This window comes from Lissotriton helveticus, chromosome 4_1 (genome assembly GCF_964261635.1).
Source record: "Lissotriton helveticus chromosome 4_1, aLisHel1.1, whole genome shotgun sequence".
Lineage (NCBI taxonomy): Eukaryota > Metazoa > Chordata > Amphibia > Caudata > Salamandridae > Lissotriton > Lissotriton helveticus.
In genome coordinates, this window is record NC_136063.1 from 446,874,828 (window position 1) to 446,898,969 (window position 24,142).

At 42.5% G+C, this 24,142-nt stretch overlaps 1 protein-coding gene across 4 annotated transcripts in view; it reads left to right on the forward strand.

Annotated features, from left to right (window-relative positions):
* The window catches only part of RAD54B (RAD54 homolog B), a 608,133-nt gene that overhangs the window by 174,871 nt on the left and 409,120 nt on the right, over window positions 1–24,142 (forward strand). For 3 of the 4 annotated variants that reach the window (XM_078687026.1, XM_078687027.1, XM_078687024.1), the window contains exon 3: window positions 6,318–6,474. The exons of the other annotated variant lie outside the window; for it this stretch is intronic. In XM_078687026.1, coding sequence (XP_078543152.1) covers window positions 6,318–6,474 — 157 coding nt within the window. The remainder of the gene's footprint in view (window positions 1–6,317; window positions 6,475–24,142) is intronic. 4 annotated transcript variants of the gene reach the window in all.

Here is a 24,142-nt window from a genome sequence, read left to right on the forward strand (position 1 = left end):
ATCTGGAAACCATTAATTCTGTTCAAAATCTATATGAGTGGCTACAAAAAGCTTTTGACAGCCTGATACCACTCAAAACCACACAACAGAACAAAAGAAAAAAAGCGCCTTGGAGAAACATAGAAATAAAAGACATAAAACAAGAAATTAGAAAGCTGCAACGTACCTGGCTCAAAACAAACGCCAAACAAGACCAACTTCACCTACAGAAAATTAACAGATTATACAAGTCGTCTGTAAAAAAGCTAAGAAAAGGTACTATTCAGACAGAATTCAAAACGCTAAATGTGCAAATAAAAAATTCGATAAAATACTCAAGGAATTTCGCAAACCAAATTGCCTAGAAGGAATTCATCCTGTTACTCAAGATTTCACAGACAAACTGGCAAATCATTACAAGGACAAAGCAGACACGTTGGAATCGTACTTAAAACAGAAACAAAGCACCAGCATTAACCCTTGTACAAAACAACAATCCAAGAATGCTCTAATCAAGCCTCTCCGGTCCTTCCGACACATCTCACACAATGAATTTATGGACCTGGTCAAAGCAAGCAGGCCTACAGGCAGCCCTTCTGACCCCTGTCCACCACAAACTTTCAAGACCATTATTTTAACAACCTCTGCTGCCACTCCAGTAAGAAGAATCAGCAACGATTCCTTAACTACTGGTATATTTCCAGAAGAACTCAAAGTCATACCTTTACTGAAGAAAACAAACTTGGACCCGCTGAACCCTGACAACTACAGACCTATTACAAATGCACCGTTCCTGGGCAAACTGAAAGAAAGAGCAGCGTTCGCCCAGATGTCACAATTCATTGAAGAGAATGACATACTTTCAGACTTCCAAACAGGATTCCGTCCGCGAAGAGGCACTGAATCTGCCCTCCTTGCCATCTGTGATGACCTAAAGAATACAGTTGACTACTCCTCTTGGACCTCTCAGCTGCCTTTGACACGGATGACCATGACACTCTGAAACAAAGACTCTATGAAACCGGCTTAGAGAGAGCTGCTCTAGACTGGATCGCGTCCTACCTTCGAAACAGAACTAATGTCATCCATACCCCACCTTTCTCTTCCAAACCGTACTCCACAAAAGCAGGGGTCCCTCAAGGTTCAACATCTCGCCCATGCTTTTCAACGTCTACATGAAGTCATTACCAGTCCTGATGAATAAATTTCACCTCACGTGCTATAACTATGCAGATGACACGCAAATACTCCTTCAACTGGAATGCCCCAAAGACATTGGAAAATCACCAATTTTCAGCTGTCTCAGAGCCGTGGCTCAGTGGATGAGCTGGAGCCATCTCAAATTGAATGCTTCAAAAACAGAAATACTCACGTGTGGCAATTGGAAACATTACAACTCACTTGCTGCATGGCCTGATGAACTGGGATCACTGCCTAAAGTATCTAAGGAAGTAACAAACCTCGGAATGACCATGGACTCCAAGCTGTTGATGAATGCCCAAGTGGATAAACTAGCAAGATCAAGCTTTGCTTCTATAAAAATGCTGCGGCTAATTTTCCCTCATTTGGGATTTTCACAGAAGGTCCAAGCTACCATCTCCCTTGTTCTGTCCAAACTCGATTTCGCCAATAGCCTCTACCACGGTTCACCTTTAACGACCATGAAAAGACTAAAACGGATTCAGAACTCGGTTGCCAGACTACTCTTGCATATCAAACCGCGAGACCACATCTCCCCTGCCTTGAAAGCCCTGCATTGGTTACTGGTTCCCAGAAGATCCACGTTCAAGCTGCTTTGTATCACCCACAAAGCAGTACATGGAATTGGACCACTCTTAATCAGGAATAAAATCACCAAACGCATTCAACAAAGGAACCTCCGCTCTAAAGGAGCATCTTGCCTCAAAATCCCACCATACAAGAAAAAAGAAACCATAGGTGGCACATCCTTCTCTGTTCAAGCACCCAAACTATGGAACTCTTTACCCCCCAACAAAAGGTCCACCGACAACCACCTTATCTTCAGAAAACTACTCAAGATTTGGCTCTTCCCCACATAAGCACCATACACAAACTGAAATGTACAGCATATCCCTCTGTATACAAGCATTCACTATAGATATGTACCCATCTTTGTGTATTACTTTGTATTAACATGTAAAATAATTATGTTGTTGAGAGAGAAAAAAAAAATCATCTTAGGTCTACATGTACATACTTCCATTGTGCATCTATGTACCTTCTATGTACCTGGATCTGTGTGTCTGTTACTTTTCTCCTGAAAAAGCATATCCAATGCACTACCCTGTTTCTCATCCGGTGCCTCTATCAATATGTTTAATCTACATATACTTACCTCCTTTATTCATCTATATACTTTCAAGGTAATTAAGGATCTATATATGTATCACACTCTTCTAATTTAGCATTTCCAATGCACTACCCTATTTCTCAGCCTATAATTCGTTCAATATATCTTCTAGCCCAACCTTCTGACTCATCTCAAACTTCTTCTACTCCTTCCAATGCACTACCCTATCTCATCCTACGCATCTAACAATATATCCTCTACATCCACTCTCTCATTTATCCCAAACCGCATACCACTACTATAATTGCCAAAATAAACCTTTCTAGACTCTTTCCTACTCTACCCTCCTTGCATCATCTGACACCTTTTACTATACCGATCCCCTAAAACAAACCTTTCTAAACTCTTCCCTGAGTCCTCCCCTCTAAAACTCCTTTTTACTCATCCAAAAACTTCCTCCTACTGCTAAGACCTAAAAAAAAAAAAAAAAAACAATCCTTCACTTTTATCCCTCCACTATCCTTTTCAATCAAAACTAGCAGCCTGTTCCGACCTTGTCCGGGAGCAATCAGCTTCCCCGACCCCCGCCCACCCCGACATTGTCCAGCAGCCCGGGACCCCGACCCCCGCCCGCCCCGACATTGTCCAGCAGCCCGGGCCCCCGCCCGCCCCGTCCCATGCCTGCCCCGACCCCCGCCTGCCCCGACATTGTCCGTGGTTCCCCCGGAGCCTTACCTGAGCCGCCGCTCCTCCCCTGCGCTCCTCAGTTCGCCGCTCGTCACCGCTCCTCCCGCCTGTCCGCCGGTGCTCACCGCCTGTCCGCCGCTCGTCACCGCTCCTCCCCCGCGCCATGTCCGCCGCTCCTGGACACCGCTCCTCCCCGCACTCCTGACGTCAGCACGCAGGTTGCGGCCGGCGCTACTTCGAAGGGACTACTTTTTTTTAGGTACATTTTTTAAATAACGCATATTTTTATAGTTTATATAGCCTATGTCATTCTGCACACCCTGACGATTACAATGATGTATCGGGTGTGTGGATTGGCGCTGTGGTTCCCGAGTTTACCCGCCTCAAAGGTTCAAAGTTCTTCCTTTATAATAGTAGTATAGATTAACATGTTCACTTCTCAAATTCAATATTAAACTATACTAATATACTACTCAAATAACTGAATAACATATCCACTACTCAAATTACTTCATATTTTTTACCATACTACTTTCAACAGTAATCCTTTATGTGTTCTGGAGTGGCGTGCTACTCGCCAGAAAAGCGCTTCAACACCCATCAGGGGCTATATGAATGCAAATCTTTCTTCCCCTTTTATCCCTCCGCTATCCTTCTCACTCCAAGTAACTGACTAATATCCACCACTGAAATTACTTCATATTTCACCATATTAATTCACCACTAATCCTTTGAAGGCTTCCTGAATACCGTGCGTCAACAAGCGCGATATAAATACAAACCTTTGTCCTCCTCTATCCTTCTGTATCATTCCAAATCCAAATAACTGACTAACCTATCCACTACTTAAAATGTACTTGCATGTTTCACTATACTAATTCAACACTAATCCTCTAAGGGGTCCCGGAGTAGCGTGCTACTCGCCGAAAAAGCGCTTCGACGCCTCGTCAGGGGTAGTAAGCGCTATACAAATGAAATTACAATACAATACAATATAAAGGAAGTTTTGTGCTGCACTTTAAAACCAATACATGTGCTGTTAAAGATTGAATGTTTAGAAATCAGGCGCCAACGCAACCCAATATGATGACCGGAGATCAGGGACCTCTAGGGAAGTTTAAGCAGAAGACAGTGGGCCCCGATCAGAACATACAAAAGAAACTGAAGTGTCAAAAAAGGAAGCCTAAGATGTAGTATCATAGACCAGGTGACAACCAATGATGGGCTGAACAATGTACTAAAGTTTGTCCTCGGGCAGAAAAAGTTTAACGTGTAAAAGACAGACTAGAGAAGCCTTGACCACCTGATGTTTAAATGATTATATTGTGACTCCCAAAGTTTTTAACTCTCTACATGGGGAAAAGAGCATTGACCAAGGCATCCGGCCACCTGGAAGATTATCAAGCAGCTATGGTTCATCCAACCATCCAAAATTCATTTTTAACTGCCACCAAAGCAACTTCTTTTACTCAATGAGGCCGAAATCTAACTTGGACAGAATCCAATATTGAGTTTTCTGCCACAAAGGAGGATAGTTGGACTTTTATTTCTCTCTCCGCTAGAGTGGTATTGAATTGTAGGAAGGAGGTAGATCTGTAATCATTTAGACTGTAAGGGCCCAAGGAAAATCTCTATAACAAAGTAATCCCACAATTTGCTGCATATAACTGTTGACACAGTAGGTGCCAACAGCTGTAAAATATGCTTAAGATATGGGTCATCGGGGAAGCAAAATTCAATGCTGGTGAACTTTGCTCCGCTCGTGGAGTTTTACGCACTCCGTGGAGTTCGCGGGCTGGAGTATTTTTCCTCGCTCACGCTTGTCAACATCAAGTTGTTGAGCGAGGAAAATCCACCACCCGTGGAGAGTTTTCCTCATTCGCACTCGTCAATGTCAAGTTGGCGAGCGTGAGCGAGGGAAATCAACCTCCCAGCGAGATTTCACAATGCTGGCGGTCGTATTTCTCAATGCAAGTGCCTGCGTATGCTCACAACCGTTCACTTTGAGAAACCGTTCGCTCACGTTGAGAAAGATGCCGCTTGAGTCGAAAATCTACTCGGGTGGCAGAAAGGAAGCAGCGCCCACTTGTACTGTGCATGGTGCAGTTCGCGATAATTCACACAGCGAACTGCATTTTTCTAAAGCACTCCGCCTCTTGTGGAGCTCTGCCTAGCGCAGCAGAGTTTTTTCTTTAACTCCGCCCATGCTTAATCATGACGAGCACGTCTACCTGCTTGCCAGATGACCTTGTACAACTTTTTGATTTCAGAGACAAACAATGATAACTGGATTGAATTTTAGGCATAAAAAGAAAGACAAATATGAACAAACTGAAGGTGAAGTACAAGCATTCTTTTGGGCACTAATGGGTAGACAACTCGTGAACTGTTTTAAAAATCTTCTGAGTAGAGTGGTTTGGTTCAGCCAAATATGATGGGAAATTGGAAGTATGCCGGTGTTACATATGTCTCATAGCCTTCGATGGCCTCAGAGTATTTTACTTTAGCAGCTATTGAATAAACTTGTCACCAGAGTCTCTCTAACAGCATACAAGTTTAAGTTTCCATGAAAAAACTTGAATACTAAAGGGCAAACTTCCTAGTAGAGCCTGGCTTGTCTAAGACCAAAATAAGCTATGGACATAAGTACTCCTTGTCAGTCAGTGGGTCATCAAGTACATGTGTTATTTTAAGTTGGATCATGCCATTGGTCTCATTAGACTCAAAGTTATGTTTGAGAACAGTTATCGAGGAAGAGGAAGTTGTGTTGTGTGCTTAACTTAGTCGCTTAGACAGAACAAGATGGCTATATGATCTAACCAGGTTATTGGAAGGCCCGGGAGATGTGAGAAGAACTCCCTTGAGACAAAATCAATTAAATTCAATAGTGTGCTAGTATTGTGTGTACGCTGTTTGCTTTCGTGTAAGACCCTGAGATCCGCATTATGCAGTTTGTTTGTGGCTGGATGGTCATAGGTATCAGCCATTGCATTAAAGTACCTCAAAGCATTGAATTTTGGAGGCGTTAAGAGCGAAAGGTGTATATGGGCTAGCAATTACGTTGACTGATTTTCTTTTCCTTACGTTAATATAAATCATTAAACAAATAAAGTATTATTCCAATGTGGACTTAGAACGTCAAGATCTTGGTAGTCCTATCTCATCCAGACAAACCTGCATCAGAAGGTTTTTAGTAAACTTGTAAATTCTAAAGACCTCAAACACAATAATCAAATGCTACAATGGTGTAGTAGAAATGAGTAACTATCTAACACTTTGAAAACCTAGTTGCCTTTTCTGTACTTATTGCATAAAGAAACCTTTCTTTTTCTGGCTCCAGTTTGTGCAGATACCCAAAACTATACCATCAAAAGCCTTAGCTATAATATGTGGAGCAGATACAAACTCTGCTGAAACCGATGACGTTGACCCAAAACATCCTTGTTTGGATAAATCTGAGAATTTTAAACCAGAAAATCTTCATTACCAGGCCGCAGGTAAGATACCACAAAATATCTGCTGCTAGTATTTGCAATTGTTCTCATACATTTCATTAATAAGTCTTGAAGCAGGAGATACTTTCCTTGTTGTTTGTGTTGTTGCTATGTAGGGTAAGCCTGATCCGGGGTTTTTGTAGTCATCTATCCATTCCTTGGCTTGATGGCCACCACTGGTCTGACGCTCAATTGTTTCTTTACCAGGCTGCCTTTATTTGAAGTTGGTATTAATATTTTAGTTTGTATGGTTCTTCTATGCCTGCTTCAACGTGTGACATACTATAGCTGCTAATCTGAGGTGTTGGTGTAAAATAAGTGTTTTACGTGCATCAAATCAAACTATCTAGAGAATAGATTCTTTGATCTGAAGTGCCAAAACACCCTTTTCTTGATAATAGGTGGTTGATCTCTAGCAAATGAATATTGTTCTACTAGACATAGAGTGCCTACTCGAATAAATAGCTGTGTTGGCAGAGTACATGCATTTATTCCTTGAACTGTGTGGAACAGAACAATGTTGTGCTAATGTTTGAAGCAGCAGTAGAAGTGGTCATTTACAATAGTACAGATTTTATTTTTAATTCGACTAACGTGCAAGGCAGGGCTTGAGCTCCAAATTCTTAACCCGTTCTCTCCACAGGAGCACTTTCTGTGGGAGCTTTCATTCAGTGTTTTTGCTCTTGCAGAGTAGATGGAGGTGATTATATTCATTTGTCATGTATTGTTCCTAGCTCCTCCTATCATACCCATTTGTTACCATTCCACTCCATCAGAGCTGGGTGCAAGGGGGAGTACATTCTAACCCCTACCCCCTGGTATGTGATGGCATCTGACAAACACCAGAGCTGATTGGACCTCACTGTTGGAGTGCCTGACTGAGAACATGGTGTTTGGCAACCATAGTCTTCCACTCTCAGCTAACAACTTTTGAAGTCTGTAGCTTCTTCCACGACCCTTAGATGATGTGGGGGTGCAGTGTATGGATTGGAGTGTAGGTGACTTTTATTATTTTCTCTATGGTTGTAGTTTATACGTAAGGAAGTACAGCCCGTTCACCCATTTAAAAAAACTATGATATTTGTGTCATCTCTTGATGTGCATTTGTCTGCAACTTGCTCGTACTTGTATCACGACAGGAAGGTGATGGCTTTGTATTTTTTTTGTTTAGCATTTTTATCAGAAGTGATGTAGACCGTAATCCAACTGTGTCTAATGTAACTGTAACATAATGCAACATTTCGAGCTGTATCTTATTAGCCATGCACAATAGTCACTCTTGACCGTTTACAATTAAAGCCTTTCAATATTTCGATGGGCCAGTTCAGACTGCCATCATTTTATGGGCAATACATTGATTACCATTGAGTTGGGCAGAGACACTGGTTCTAGACTGTTCCATATAATTATAAAAATTGGGTATTGCATGTCATGAAGTGACAATTTAACATTTTCAGAGTAAAGGATCTGCATTCAACATCTGAGCATAAGCTTATTGTACAGTGATCAGGACACATCAGAATATAAGTTCTTCCTTTATTAAATACTGCCATTTACTACTACTGGACTTCATTTTGATTTTACTGTGCTCATTTTCTTTTAGTTAGTGCGAAAGGTAATGCTGGATCTTCCAAGGCATGCCTTTTTATTAAGGAGGATTTCCCTTTCCCTTATACACATCATAACATGCATGTTCCTCCCATTCTATGACCCTGGATAAAACAGCAGCTGATGTATATTAACACGCTGCTACTGCTGGCCTTTCCTGATTTGGGTACTAACAAATGGGTACTAATATTTAACATTCTGGACTCACCAGTCCATCCATTACCTCCCATTGGGTAGAAAGAAACCTATTCTAGTAAACAGGTCACTTTCCTGCCCTAGTGATAGCCACCCAGTTAAAGGATGGTAAAGATCTGTGCTGCAGGATAAGGACAAACACAAGAAAAAGAAGGATAAACCTAAGAAGAGGTAGGAAAGTCATCAAATAAAAAACGAGCAATAGAGATTGCCAAGAAAGCCAACTAGTGATGAGCAATGGGCGATGCACGCTCTGTATTGGTATTTTATTATATGGGGTTCAATAACAGACAGCGAAAACTGTAGGTAAAACATAAAAACAATGTTTTGCAATGATTCTTCATAGTTGTCACAACAGTTAATCCCGTGGGCGGGGCCCCAGAGAGCCACACATTAAAACTGGTATAAGCTGCAAGATCTAGGAGCATGTGGCAAAAAATAGAATTAAACAGCGAATGTTACTTCCAAATTCAACTTGACAGCAAAATAATCTGGACAAAGAACTTCACCTGAAACAGGATTTTTTAGTCGACTACGAGTGAACGTTGTGGTGATGTGGACAGCTGAACATACAAGTGGCAGGCTGAATGTTACTCGCAGACAGTGTGAAATGTGTGGTGAAAAGCTGTGATCACAGCAATGATGGAGCAGACTGAGAAGAGCATTACTTGTGGCAATCCTGAATGTGTGGTCCGGTGAGCCGAACCCAGAAAGAACTCTCCATGCTATAACAGGACTGGAGGAAAGGGAGTGGGACTAAGAGGGAAATCTACAGGTGCAATCCGGATGGTGCTACTGAAGAGTGACACAAGGGGGGCTCGGTCAGTGAGAGCGATGACGCAGAGGCCGCAAATGGTGATGGGCCTGGAGACTAAAGTTATGGGGGAGGATGAGGTACCCTGCTAGACTGTCATGCGAGTTGGGCATGATGCAAGTCCCAAGGCAAAATGGCATTTCAGTCTGAACTACATGCAGCACACCAAGACCCAATTGAGGCTATAAACAGCAGACCTAAAACGAGGGCCCGTTAACTGGCCTCATGCGCTTCCTATAAAAACAGCTGGTGACTGGGAACGGCGAATACATAGACTAAAATATATTGCTGCTGATATGAGCAAATGAGGTCCTGGTTTGAGATGCACTGGACCAGAATTTAAGGTAACCAGAGTATGATAAATTGCTAACTGGTTGGAGCTAGGTGGTAGCTATGTTGGTGACTGGTGAAGTGAATTCTCCCCCACCCCAAGACCCAGCCCTGTTTAAACACATTTTTTAAAGGATCACTTCTCAAAGGCATAAGGAATAGTACCAATAAACATTGTAAACCAGGCTAGCTTTTTGAAGCCAGAAGAGATAAACTTTATTTCACTCCTGTAGATAATAGCACTATATGTGAGAGTTGACTCCAAGGAGGGGAAATATGCTTCGACAAAAAGACATAATGCCCACAATTTTACAGACCAACAACACTGAACTCAAATGAAGGCGGGAATATAGAAATTAAAGGTAGCTTGCCTGTGTTGACTGAAATATAGACTCTCACACAGTGGCTGGATCAAAAGAATGACAGACTAGATAAATGCGCCATTAGACTGGACAGGGCCTAAAGATGAATATCTGACTTTGAAGATGATGCTGCAACATCTGTAAACATTCTAAACTTGGAAAACTTGGTAGAGAGCACCTGCATCATAAATGAAGATCTAAAGGGCCGTCACACTGAAATAATATCTGCATTGTCGGGAGGTGGGGGACGGTGAAACTCTCCTGAAGGAACTGTTTGTAGCTGAGGGGGTCTTTTCAGAACCATTCATTGGATCCCGACCTCCACCTGAACAAGAACCACTCCCAATAATGGGGATAATTTTAAACTATAGGGACCAGGACACAATCCTGCACCGTGCACAAAGATCCACGATGTGAGGACTCAGCCATATATTTCTTCCCATATAATTTTTCCCAGATTTCACCTCATCTGTACAAGAGGCTCAAGAAAACTGAACCTGAAATATATACAGGTTATACCCAGCTAAACTACATGTGCAAACCTTCTGACGCCAGCAACTCCAATGGACTGTATGACTACCTGTGACAAAGAGCTGAAATGTGCTGCCAGGCCAGCAACCCGGTCATCCGTTTTTTTGGGGGGGATGTGGTGAGGTGATGTTTCTGCTGCTCTGCGCGAAGTAATGGTTAGCCTTAGATCACTGTTACACATTGTTATATTATGTATTTTATTTTGAAATTCAAAACTAGATGATATACTTCACATTTTACCAATATACCGAATCCCCGGGCTTTCTGTGTGACTCTGGCCCCTTCATGCGTTTAGTGAACAGCACACTGGTAACATTGTAGTTAGAGACCTGGTTGTGCCTTGAGGGTGTACAGGGATGGTTATTCACTGATGATTTGGTCAGTATGGGTAAGGAGGGGGAAGTAGGCAAACGGACCAGTGGGTATGAAAAATATACACTTACACATACACATACACCCACATACAGTGGGTATGAAAAATATACACTTCATCGAAGTGCGTTAAAATAAAGGAACACAGGGCTGAATACTCCGCATTGACACTATACAGTTGTGGATATTCTTAGTATGAACGATAGTCAAGGGTTTGTTAATCTAATAAACTGGTATACACAAGATTTAAACAACCCTAAAATGAGGCAGGTTACGGTATACCTTGACAGCAAAAGATTAAATATAGCAATGTTCCTATAACTCGTGGCCTAGCGGTTTTGTGATGCTAACGCATACACATCTCAACTTCAACACCTGCAGCTGGATTACAGACACTAAGAGCAGATATGTGATTGAACATTCACACCAATAGATAAATATGGGTGAAACATAGACTCCCCAGAATTCTGTGATGAAACCCTTAATAGATATCAAGTGCTTAGCACAACACACATTTTTTTGTGGGGCATCAATATGATTTTAGACTTGGTTATATAGATCCTGTCACACACCAAGATCCACATTACGGCTGCTCAAAAATATTATCTAGATAATGAGTATGGCTGATTTAAAAGACGTATGGAGGACCTAGCACCCCAACACAGAACAGCACATGCTCTATTATACAATTTACAACTCAAGATCCTGTATAGGCTACTGGTTGCTATATCATCTGATGGATTGAGCGTAAGATACAATGGTGCTGCCAAGGACATTGTCAGATCATTCTCCAGTGGTATTGACATTTAAATTCCACCTCCAACCCACACACTGCTACCAGATGGATGGCATGGATATTCCAAAGTGCCTTCTTGCAAGAACCACTAAAGTATACAAAACAGTGATGGATGGAATGCTTAAATTAATCTCAGCCACTGGTAATTACTCTGGCCGCATCTCAGTCTATCTTTTCTGCCACATCAGATTTCTGCTCAACCGGCCCTGGTGGGGAGGGGGGGGGGGGGGGATGGGGGTGTGGGGGGGGGCTCGAGTTGCTAGCACGAACCACTGGTCCCACTTTTGTTACAGGGGGTCGATATTGCAGCACTGCTGCAAAACCGGCCCCTAGTGACAAAACCGGTCCCCAACTGGCACAAAGCCGGCCTCCGGCCCACTGGGGAAATGCCCAGTGCCCACTACGACCAGTCCAGCCGCGTTGACCCTGCTTCAAAAGGAAGAGTCTAACCTGAACCACCACACCAGGTCCTCCCTAAACCTGTACACAAGCAAACCAGGATCGGTTTCACCCTAGTTAGTTAATCAGCAAGCTGTAGCTTGGTTCCAATGACAGTGTGCACGGGACCCACATTTGGCCTAAGCGACTGCCAGTGGCGGAGATTAATCCAAGCATTTCATCCATCACCTTTGTTTTTTGTCTTTGCATGAACCTGTATTTGAGATAGAACTGTCACCACATAACTGGCCATTTGGCATTTACTGGGGTTCGTCCAAGATAAGTTGCTGGCATTCGAGCTGGACCGCGAGAAGCCCACTAAAAATGCCACAATAATAAAGATCAAACTGGCCTTCCGAGACACTGCTGAAGGATGCATTGGCTAGGCGATGTGAGGAGGCCTGATGAAACATTGGTCTTGAATAAAACTGAAGGACAAGATAACGTGTGAAATGAGTTCTGCATATATTTGTAGAATATTATGAGAAACTGTAGACCTCTTAAACGCGGGCTGCAGACTACTTATAGGACGTGTCCGAGCCTAGGTGCATGTGGAGTTTAGCAAACCCAATCAAGCTCTTCTGACAGTGTAAGACATTAAAGCTGCGATAAAGGAGCGAATAAGTAGCAACGGGTCAGGATCAGACCATCTTACTATAAAGTATTATACTGAATACATAGACATTTTAGTGCCTGTTAAATATGCCCCTGAGAACTTTACGAGCTAAAAACTCCTTACATGGACAGATAAGCAATCATTATTAAATTATTAAAATCTAGCAAAATCCCAAAATGTTGTACATCTGAAAGACCATTGTCACTTATAAATTTCAATATCTAAATTTCAATATCAAAATCCTGGCTAAAGTATTTGCCAGAAGATTGATGATACCCTGCCAGGCGAGCTGGGATTTATCTCACAGACCTTCCTTACAGCAATTCTCCATCATATAGAGCTGTGTTTACCAGCTAAGGCGTTTTTACTTGACCCTGAAAAGGCATTCAACCCCTTGGAATGGCCTTGTATATTGCAAGTGCTGCAAAGAAGGGGAGGTGAGAGAATATTTCTTGAAACTGATACTACTATTACTACTTACTTTGCCTGTTGGATGGGTTCCAATGACTGGACAGGTCCTAGAGCCATTTGAAATATGGAAGGCGATGTGTTTTCCTGACAATTCTAAAAGCCAGCTTTAACTAGAAACTTAAATTCAAAAGCATCCACGTTGTTTGCTACTTTTGCATTGATGATTGGTGGCAGTATCTATGCTAGTGCTTGATCTTCACTTGCTGTATTCTAGTGAGCCTTGCGCAGGTGTTAATGTTAAAATTGTAATTGTGCAGCCTTATGTTTTGTCCAAAGTTTTGGCTGAGTTTGTTGTTAAGCAAACCATTTGGTTCCCTGTTGTTTCCAAGGTCGTCTTGAAATGCAGTACAAAGCCTTCATAAATGCCTACATTAGGATGACTTTCAGATTTTACATGAAGGAAGACCTTTGTATTATTACATTGATTCTGCGAGTAACTGCCCTTGTAGCACATACCAAGGAAATGTGTTGTTTCAGCATCTCTGAATCCCATTTGAAAGTCTGCCAGTTTGTCTACTCCAAATATCATTTATAAGCATCATTTAATGCATCTTCTTTCAATTTTTAATTCAGTAAATCTTTGCTGACGAAAATTTGTAACCAGGAGTTTTGGATTCTTATCATTGACTCTGCCACTGCCTCTTTTTAGACTTTTTTGTGTGTGGGGTAGGAGAGCCTGGGCATCTGGAAAAGTATAGGTTCTCAGGCTTTGGATCTTTTATTGATCCACATGCTGCTTTGGAAATTCTCACCAGACTAGGAGTTATTGGTTAAATAAACATAATAAATTAAGCAATGCTTCATTTTCCCAGTTATTACTTTAGGCACCATCCCCCTCGACAGAAGAGTGCACACACCAGTCTTTTCTGTTCTGTCCCAACAAGTCCAACTGTGCCCACCGGTTATTTGTATGTGCAGAGATCTGAGGGACTCCTCAACAAGACTTTCTTTTCTCGGTTTCCACAAGAAAAGTGTTCTATAATTGTGTTGCAGTTGCCATTTTTTCAAGAGCAACAGAAACAAAAACCTATAAATGTTGTGCTCAGTGGATCCGTATACATGTAGCTAAATAACGTTTCTTGCAGTGCTACATTTGCTGTGCGTACCTTATGACATGTAGGGCTACAGTATTTGCATGAATGTTTTATTGAAAACCACGAGATATTTGGGCTTTGAGAGTTCCTTATTTCGAGTCTGGGCAGGAGTTCTCAGACTAGACCCAAAGAGAATCCGAACTTCTCATAGGAGAGCATCAACCATTACTGATGACCATGATATCTTTACAGACCCCTGTAGACCTCTCTCACCATCGATATTTCACAGCAGTTAGGGGAAATTCAGCCTAGTTTGACAGTCGATAGACAAGCCTGTTTCTACTGGCACAACATATTTTTGAGTGTTTCTTTTGAAGTAGTGTTGCTTGGTGTTAAGAATGTAGTTCTCTGCGGCTCACAAGTGACTATGAAGGTCCTTGCACGTTAGACTTGTCAATTACCTTAAGTATGGCGGGGAAATTGGAAAAATACTTAATGCTCTCTGCATCCTGTGCTTGCTTGAAAGCCATAATGTGAAAGAGTGTATGTCATTTTTGTGTAAAGAAGAAAAAGCGTTGTGGAGCTTCTCCTTCTACCTTGGTGCATTCTGTAATTTCTCTAGAACCCTAGGCAGACATTGAAAAGAATCATAGATCTGGTTGCAATAGGTGTACCATTATGACATTGAGATCATCGAAATTCAGCATCAAGATACTCTGTCAAAAGGTATGACCTCTAGATGCTCATAAATTCATACGCTGTTAACTTCCAGGATGTTGACATTGATACGCCACTCATGATTGTCTTTGGGATATATGATGTTGACCTGTACAACTTGAGCTTCAAAGTTAAGACCTAGATTTCTGTCAAATACAGGACCTGCAACTCTTAGACGCTTTCTTTCATCAGTTCATGAGGGTTTTGGGTCTCACCTATTCCAAATAGACACCTATACCTAGTATCATCACTGGAAACGTTACAAGCAAAAGTGGATTCAAAGCACCAGACAACTACATCCATTTAATGCTGACTATCGAATTCCAGATGAGCCTTGGCAAGTGAAAAAGACCAGACCAATTGGTTCCTGATACTAATCCACAATCCCAACCAGTACTAATTCCACAAACCTTTCCACACGTTCCTTGCCCACACAGGTTCCAGAAATACTGAGAACGGCTCCACGATTGTCGCCTCTAGTAATGCACAATTTACATACTCCTTATAGACCAGAATCTAGTTAGAAGCTAAATCAAGGCAGGTCGACAACACCAAGGAGGTGAAGGCCCCAAACCTTCATACAAACACAACCGATGTAAAGGCCTCTTAGCACACTGCACAAGGGACTGCCGTCCGTTCTCTCCTAAATCTCTGGCCAGAGTAATGCCAGTTGCTGATATACTTATTTTACATTACATGTTAGACAGGGGTTTGAAGTTCAGTATTCAATGCCAGACAATTCGAGCATGCTCTTTAGTCATTTCTTGATCATTGAACGCCATTAAGTCCTTTTCTGTGTTTGCCATTTTCAGATTCTACAAAAGTCCGTGTTTATCGGCAGCCATATCTTTTATTTGTCTTTTCATTTAAAATAGCGTTGCTTCACATCTTATTTTGCTTCAGTTCTTTATGTAACTACTCAGTCTGTTTATCAATGATTCATATTGTGTTCATACTAAAAAGTCGCTTTGAAGGGAAAATAGTCGTGAAGATGCAAAAAAAAAAAAGCCATCATAAAGCCCCTCACATGGACATCCATCTCTCCCCCCAGTCTCTTATTTTACCTGCCTCTGGGGTGCCCAAAATGTTGCAAGGCCCTCATTTGAAGTAGCTCGCCTGTTTTTACCAGTTACTCAATTCTCTTTTCAGGAGTGTTGTGCCACAGTCATGAAACACCCGGGTCTTATCTGTAGTGCTCTTCCTCACAGCACGGCTAGTCCCTGCGAATGCCATTGTTTCCATGTGTCACCTTTTTAAAAACTATTTAATATCAAGAGGAAAGCGAGGAAGTAAGAGCAGCTTTTTCCTTTCCCTGGTGTTAGTCTACATCAATCAAGAATCGGCTCGCACAGATAATTAAGCCATTCAATTACTAGTTTGTGTGGGGAAAAAAGTTTATTTTTATTTTTTAAGAAGAACCCTCACCCACCAACCTAGTTGGTGGCATGCTTCATCATCGGATTCCCACCCAAGGTACAGAGTGCACCCTGGGTGTGCTCCAACGCCTGAATTACAGAGGAGCTGGTGTTTTTTTGGGCCAGGTGAGCTGGACTGATACAGGAGTTAAAACTATCTATAGGGTCCCCCCGCAGGAAGGAAAATTATTTTATTATCGTGGCCCTAGGACAGGGTTAAAAAGAAAAGGCGAATACGTCTAGAGGCTTAGATTCGGCTCATGTATCCTGTAAAAAGGTCAGATTGGTCTATATGTTTCAGCCAGACATTTCCATATGCTGGCTTTCATCAGGTCTAAAACGGGAAAACAGACTGAGAGACTGCCAACAGTCTACTGTGCACACTCTAAGGTGCGCAAGGTGAGAGAAAAACCTATTTGGTTTCTCCTAATGTTTTAAGAACTAATTTGCGGTTGTTTTGTTAGAACTTGTCATCTGTAAAAAGAAAAGCCCAAACGGGAATCAAAAACACACATGTACAAAGTGAAACATACATGGGGAAAAACATGCACTCATGTGTGCATCACACAGTGTCCGACTTCATCAGATTAGGTCACTATGGTGAGGACCGCTATACATCCATGTGTTCATCACTCTTTCAGGTGAACAAATGCTAGGCATGTTTAAACTGTTGTGAACAGGTCGACCCCATTACTCAGACTAGTCCCTCTGTTCAGGGAGACGCTGTACAATGTGGTGTAATTAATGAGAAATGGTACTTGTTGAAAAGAAAAGGTTTAATAAAGAAATTCTTACTTAAGTCGCTTTTCAATAGAGCGACATGGATCCCAGAAGGGGGCAGTGCCTATAGTCACACTTTGGGGGTGGAAAAAAAGAGAGAAGGTAATTGTTGGGACTCCGTAACAGAGATCTAGATGTGCGACCTTCCGGTGTTTGAGACCGGGTACTTTACTCACTTCAACAGGGTACACTGCCCTCCGTCATTACCTACTACGGCCTTTACGCGGGATCCTGAGTATGTGTTGGTGTTCCACAACTCGGTTTTTGTGTTGAGGCTAACTTCCGGAAACGCAGCCGCGGGTCGGGCTGGCGCTCCGCAATGACGTGAGGGGGCGTGGCACGCCTTGTCAGTGCATGTGTGGTGTTTCTTGTCCAAGTGTGGATATAGAGACAAGACTTTGTGTTGCTGGTCGTCGGAGCAGTTGCAAAGAGGGAGTGCTCCAGGATGAAAATTATGTATTCAAGTGTGCATCTTATACATTTTTGTTATTTGGCAGACCTAGCACTAATAAAGAGTTATTTGTATAAGGAAAACAAATTAAAAGGAACTAAGTCAATTATGAAGAGGGTGCATTCGTGAAGTTTTCATGCACTCAAAATTGACACTGATATGTGGCTAAACTGTGGGGTTCACCTGTGTTACCCACACTGAGAGAATGGTGCAGCGACATGGATGACGCGATGGTGGCTGAGAAGGCAGTCTTTGTCCAGAGGGGTTGCCCCAAGAAATGGGGTCTGATCTGGGGGGCGTGGAACAGGTATAGGGGAAACATTTGTGAACCACCGAGGGAGGACTCAGATGAGTGTTTGTCGGATTGAGGATTAAAACTATACTATGGCTGTAGGTGGTGACAAGCCCCGCAGCTTTGGAGACCTCCCGACCATTACAGGAGAGGGAGGGCTGGGAACGGTTCTGGAAGGCATCCCTAATATTGCAGATAACATAATTGAGGATATATGTCTATTTACCCTCTGGGATCGCTCTGTGTTTTTCTACAGCTGTGCCCTTGTTTTCATGAACAGTTTGGTTCTACAGTTATAAAAGCAGACCTTAGTAATTTCAGACAATGATAACAGCTCCTTTAAGCACACTATGAATATTTGCCGCCGGGCCCCTGGGATGCCGGCTAAACGGCTGTGTAACTCTTTGTATTGTAAATTTAACACTTGAATGCTCGCGGCCGGCCCCAGAGGTTGTAGGCCTTAAGCTGTGTCCTGACGATAATGTGCAATAAAGGTCTTTATAAAAAAAAAAAAAAAAAAAAATTATTGACACTGATGATTTCACAGTATAAAGGAGGAAATTCCACAAGAATCATGATTAGAAATAATAGTACTTCAGAAGGCGGAGTAATTAATTAAGGGAATCCCACAGAATGTTGTCATTGAGTCAGTTTTTATGTGTGGAAAGGCGGTACTTCCAGCTCTGTTCTTAGTTCCGTAACAGATTTCCTGAAGTCTGTCTGTTCAACGATGACCCACTTCATGTCATGGGGAGTGTGTCCTGATCGTAAGAAATGGTCGGTCATTCTGGTGGTTGCGTTTGCAATGTACATTGCTTCGATGTTCGCATATTCTTACTCTCACTTTTCTGCTGATCATACCGATGTACCTTAAACCACAGGGGCATTTGATCATGTATATGACATGTACAGGGCTCGAAAATTCCACTAGACCGCTCGCATAGTCGAGCTAAATTTAGCAAGGTTGAGCTGTTTTTAGGTCCAACTCGGCCTTTCTGGCGAGTAGGAAAACATACCAACTTTTGTCCTCTGTCTGTGAAAACGGAACAAATGTGACAAGATAACAAGATTTAAAAGTTAATGAGCAATAAAGATACCTTTAAATCTTGGTATCTTGTCACATTTGCTCCGCTTTCAGAGACGGAGGTCAAGTAGGTTGCAGTTAGGTCGAGGACATTTTTTACGGTACTAGTCCTGCAAGACTAGTACCATTTTTGGGATTTTTCGAGCCCTGATGTAGAGTTGCAATTGGTGTGTTTGTTTTAAAAAAACAGGTTTTACCCGTGTCCAATTACAGTGTTTTTGTAGTAGTTGTGAGGTGACACACTACAATTCCCACAGGGATAATGTCCCGTGACACTAGGAAGACCCCGTGCATTCAATACGGAGGCCTCTTTGCGATTGATGTCAAATCTTGGACGTGTTGAGATCAGACGATCTTTCAGGCTGCTTGTTTTTTTAAAGGAAAAGTGTTTCTCCCATTTCAACTTGCCAGTCTGCAAGATGTTCCATTATTTTTTATTTTCGTCTTTCTATTGGAGATGGTATTGTATGTTGTGACACAAGTTAGTTGCATCGTTGTGCCAGTTCTTTCATTATCTTCCAGCATTGAGTCCCTGTTTTGATTGTGCGCTCTTTTCCTGGAGTTCCTGATTATTCTTCCAGGGTATCCTCGATTTCTCAATGTGTCAGATAAATCCTTTGATTCTTCGTGATACTCTTCGATGTGTCTACAATTCCTGCTAGTACAGAGGAATTGGACATAAGGTAGATTTTCTCTTAAGGAGTATGGGTTAAAACTATCAATTTTTAGTAGTGTGTTCTTTGCTATGGGTTTGTATTAAATGGTTGTTTTAAAATGTCCTTCATCTGCCTCAATGGTTACATCCAGGAAGGTTATTCTGTCCTTGTCCGATGAGCTAGCGAATTTCAGGTTTTGATCATGACTGTTGAGCCATTTCACAAAAGAGGCCAAGGTATCTTCTTGTCCATCCCACACTATTAGGATATCGTCAATAAACCTCCTCCAGAATTTTATATGGTTTTTGAAGGGGAAGAATAAGTGTTTTCGTACTCGTAGAGCCCTGCTGCACTCGGGGCAAAAGTGCTGCTCATTGATGTTCCGTTAACTTGGGGGAAGAGATCTCCTTCGAACTTGAAGTTTTCTTTTAAGGCCAATGTTGCACAGTGGATCATAAAATCTCTCGGAGTGTTAAAATCGCAAGTTGTTTCGTCAATGTTTTTTTTTTTAATGACCCTTAGGGTGTCATCCTGTGGAAGGCTTGTGTATAGACTTTCTATGTCTAGACTGACAAGGATATTGTTCTGTGGGTCAAATGGCATGTCTTTTAGTAAATTAAGCAAATTGTTGGTGTCCTTCAGGTAAGTCGTTGCATGTTGTACTAAAGGGTTGATGAAAAAAAAAAATCACAAAAATGAGACGAGGGTTCTAAGAGAGAACTAATACCTGATACAATCGGGCGACCTGGGGGTGGGTTTTGTTTTTATGAATCTTCGGCATTGTATAAAAATACAGCACTTTTTCTTTTTTCGTGCAAATGTACTTGGCCTCTTGCTTAGAAATTAAGTTCTTTGCTTCAGCTTCTTCTACTATGGCATGTTTTTTCTTTTTAATTCGGGTCATCCTTCATTTTTCTGTAGTTTTTTCCGTCACTCAGTAGTCGCTTGCATTCTGTTATGTAATCGTTTTTGTTCTGGATCGCTACACTCCCCCCATTTGTCCTCTTACTTAATGGTGATGGTATTGTAACATTGTAGTTTCCTTAGTACACCCTGTTCTTTGCTACTCAGGTTATGAAAGGTTTCGTTCTCTTCAGTTCCCTCGATGTCATTAAAGACCGCCTGTCCAAAGGCAATCAGTTCCACCGACATTGATGTCGGTGGTGGGTAAAAGGTGGATTTTAGTCTGAGCCCTGTGTCACTTATATCTTACTGGTTGTCATTAGGGGCCTGGTTTTCGAAAAATGCCTTAAGTTTAAGTTTTCTAAAAATTCAGCCTGCTCACAGTGGATATTTGAACTTGTCCAGACGTGCTGTTGGTACAAAACTGAGTCCTTTATTAAGGACCCTCTCTTCTATCGGGGAAGAACATAGAACATATAAAATACATAAAAGCTCAAATATGCTGAATAATGATTAAAGACATACCGAAGCACACACAGCAGCCCAATAGTCAAGAAGTATGGCCAGTAAAGAAGTATTGCTACAGTGTCAGTAACATACGTATGGACTCTCTGATACTTTTAAAGCTTTTCAAGGCTACAAACATACGACTTTCCCCTTGCCCCCATACCATTTGGGTGTGTCACTCTGATGTCTAGCTGTTCACTACTTGTAACAGCACGGGACACTCCTCTCTCCTGTACAGCTCCAAATGCATCAGTACATGTTACCTTTCTAATTGTGAGGCACTACTTTGTCGCGTATACACTCAGAATACTTGCATTTTCCATACAATTCAGCCTTGAAAAAGTCTCTGAGGAAACACTTGTCGGCTCGGCTGCCTGTCTGTATTGGATATTACTGGCGCAAGAAATGTGAATAACTGTGGAAAGAATTAATCACGACAAACAACTTTGATCTCGCAATACCTCTTTACTGGCTATACTTCATGACTATTGGACTTTTATGTGTGCTTCGGTATTTCTTTATTAAGTAGTCTGTCGCCCAGGGGTTTTCTCCGGTTCTGGCTATTTCTCCCTAGGCGGCAGGATGTTTATACCAGGAGAGAACCAACCCGAACTTTTGTGTTATGATTTTCTACCTTTATTTCCCTAAATTTGTGTACCGCTTAGAAAGCGTGAGCATTGTTGCGTAGCCATATTCACTATATGTACTGTAAAGATATGCTGTATAGTTCACTAGCTATTGTAGTGCTACAGACATATCCAGCATAACTCTAACATGTCAGTTAATGTGATGTCACAAGGCTGAAAACAGCACTTATCTCTTAGTTGCCATCAGAACGTTGTAGTCCTATTTATATTCTGTGTTTTCTAATGCTAAAGTAAGAGTAGATCATTAAAATAAAACTGTTGTAAAGGAGAGGAGTTCGAGTTGAAACTATCTTTTGTTTTCAACAAAGGAATACCTTAATTTTAACAGGTGTCCTCATGCATTTGGCAAGCTCAGCCTTCATAATGTAGCACAACCTAAATAAAACGATATAAGAAGATTGTTTAGTAATTAGGTGGATAACCAGCAAGTAGTTTCCTTGGTGTTTCATGTTAGGGCTGTGACTCACTGAAAGCAATGGTAATTCTTAGATTAATGTGCTACATTTGATCAAATTCATTAAAAGAGGGAGAGTAATGCATACGTAAGATCTTTAGGTAAATATATAAGATGTTCCTCTTGCTGACTAATAATTCTTAGATCCTGCATTTTGGAGATATTTCCATGGATACTAAGGATTTAGATCGTGTACAACCACTGAAAGGAGAAAGATGATTTGCTCTTAATCATCAGCTACTAGACTCGGAGTGTTAAACTCTGAATATTCCGAACTTGTACATTTAGCAATGAATGGGAATGGAAAATATTTGGATTTTTTGTTAGATGATTTTGTTTCCACAATGCACGGTTTAAAGTTTCCTGGACTTTCACTAAGTATTTCTAATCTGATAAAGACTTCTAGCGGCAGATTCCTTACCTTAGAATTATCCCCATACGCAAGACTGGCGCCAGAAATGTTTGGTGAGCAGTACCCTTGCACGCTGGTAGGTGGCATCATTCGGCTCTGCGTGAAGTCCTCTTTTCCCGGAGTGACGTGCGTGGTGCATATATAGGCGGCTCCCCAATTGGAGCCATGTCTTCCAGGCTGGAGCCTATGCCTTAATCCTATGGGCTAGAACTTTGGGAGGAATTGGAGGGTCCACTGGACTCTGAAGAATACGACCCCCCAGATTCCACTGAGGACACCTGTTGTGAAGCCATGTACTGGATATTCCCCAGATACTGGCTTGGTCTCTCCTCCTACCATGGCTAATGAGGAGGGAGCCTTGTTTGCTATGATGTTGAGGAGGGCGGCAGAGACCCTGGACCTTCAGCTGTGCTTTGTGGCTGTCCAGACCAGCGTCTTGATGGTGGTGCTTCAACTCTGAGTCATCCCACCTAACACTCTTTTCCCGTTTAACAAAGCCCTCACGGACATCCTCCTAGGGGCCTGGCCCAAGCCCTGCACAGGGCCTCCTGAGAACCTGGCAATTGCCCACTGACAATGCTCAGCGTCCGGGGACCCCAATTGCCCCTCACAGCACCCATCCCTGGAGAGCTTGGTGGTCCAAGCCTCAACTTCCAGATTAAATCCTGGGCTATACGGTCACCAAGCTATTGCTGACTGGAGAGATACAGCTAAGTTCATAATTCGATGTGGTCTAGACATAACCGACTTGCTAGGCAGAGGTGTTTTTCTTCTGTGGCGTTATGGTGCCACACCTGGCTGAGGACGACTGGCTATTCAGCGGATGTCTAGATTTTGCTTATAGACAAGCCCTTTTGAGGGCTCCTGACCCTTCGGAGACAATGTGCACTCAGTGTTGGAGTGCTTCAAGAATAGTAGAGCTATAGCCAATACCATGGGACTTTCCATGGCCCCTTGCCAACCCCAGTCTTTCTTTTGATCCTTTTGTGGCCTTGGAAGTGGGTTCCAGCTGCATCTCTACTCGCCCAGCCACCACGGCATGCAAGCTTCCCAGCCACTGCATGGCCGAGGACGTGGTACCCACAGACCTTGAGTCTGGTTGCTAAAGGTCGACTCAGTCCACCACTCTAGAATCCAATTTAGTGCGTTTCCGCAAGGCTTTGAAAACTTATCTCTTCCCCCTTTAGGCTTTCGCTTCTGTTGTATTTGGGTGGTGGTCCTGTGTTTGGTTTCAGCGCTGGGACGCTCAAGGGCAGCCATGCGCTTTATAAATTTCTTTTCATTTCATTTCATTTCATTTCACTCTCCTGGCAGCCGCAGCCACCAAGCCTCTTTAGTTTGCCCATCTACCATCCTGTAAATCAGTGGGGAGTAGGATACACCATCACCTGCACCACTGGAGGTGGATAATATCCGACCTCTGGGTTCTTCAAATTGTCCGAAGGGGCTACTCCCTCCCCTTCGTGACCACCCTTCTACCCATACGCGACAGGCTGATTGAGGACCATCTTTCCTAGCTCCTCCGGGAAGTGGTGTCTTTATTGGCCAAGGGAGCCGTAGAGAGGGTTTCGGCAGAAGAAGTAGTTTGTGTTTGCTGTTCCTGCTACTTTTTGGTGCCCAAGATGGTCAGGGGTTTTGTCCTATCGTACACCATAGCCCTCCATTTCTTCCTGAAAAAGAAGACATGTAAAAAGGCTCCCTGCTCCCTCAAGTCCTGGCTGCCCTGGACCCAGGAGACTGGATGGTAGCGTTGGACACACAGTTCCACATTTCTGTCCTGCCTGCC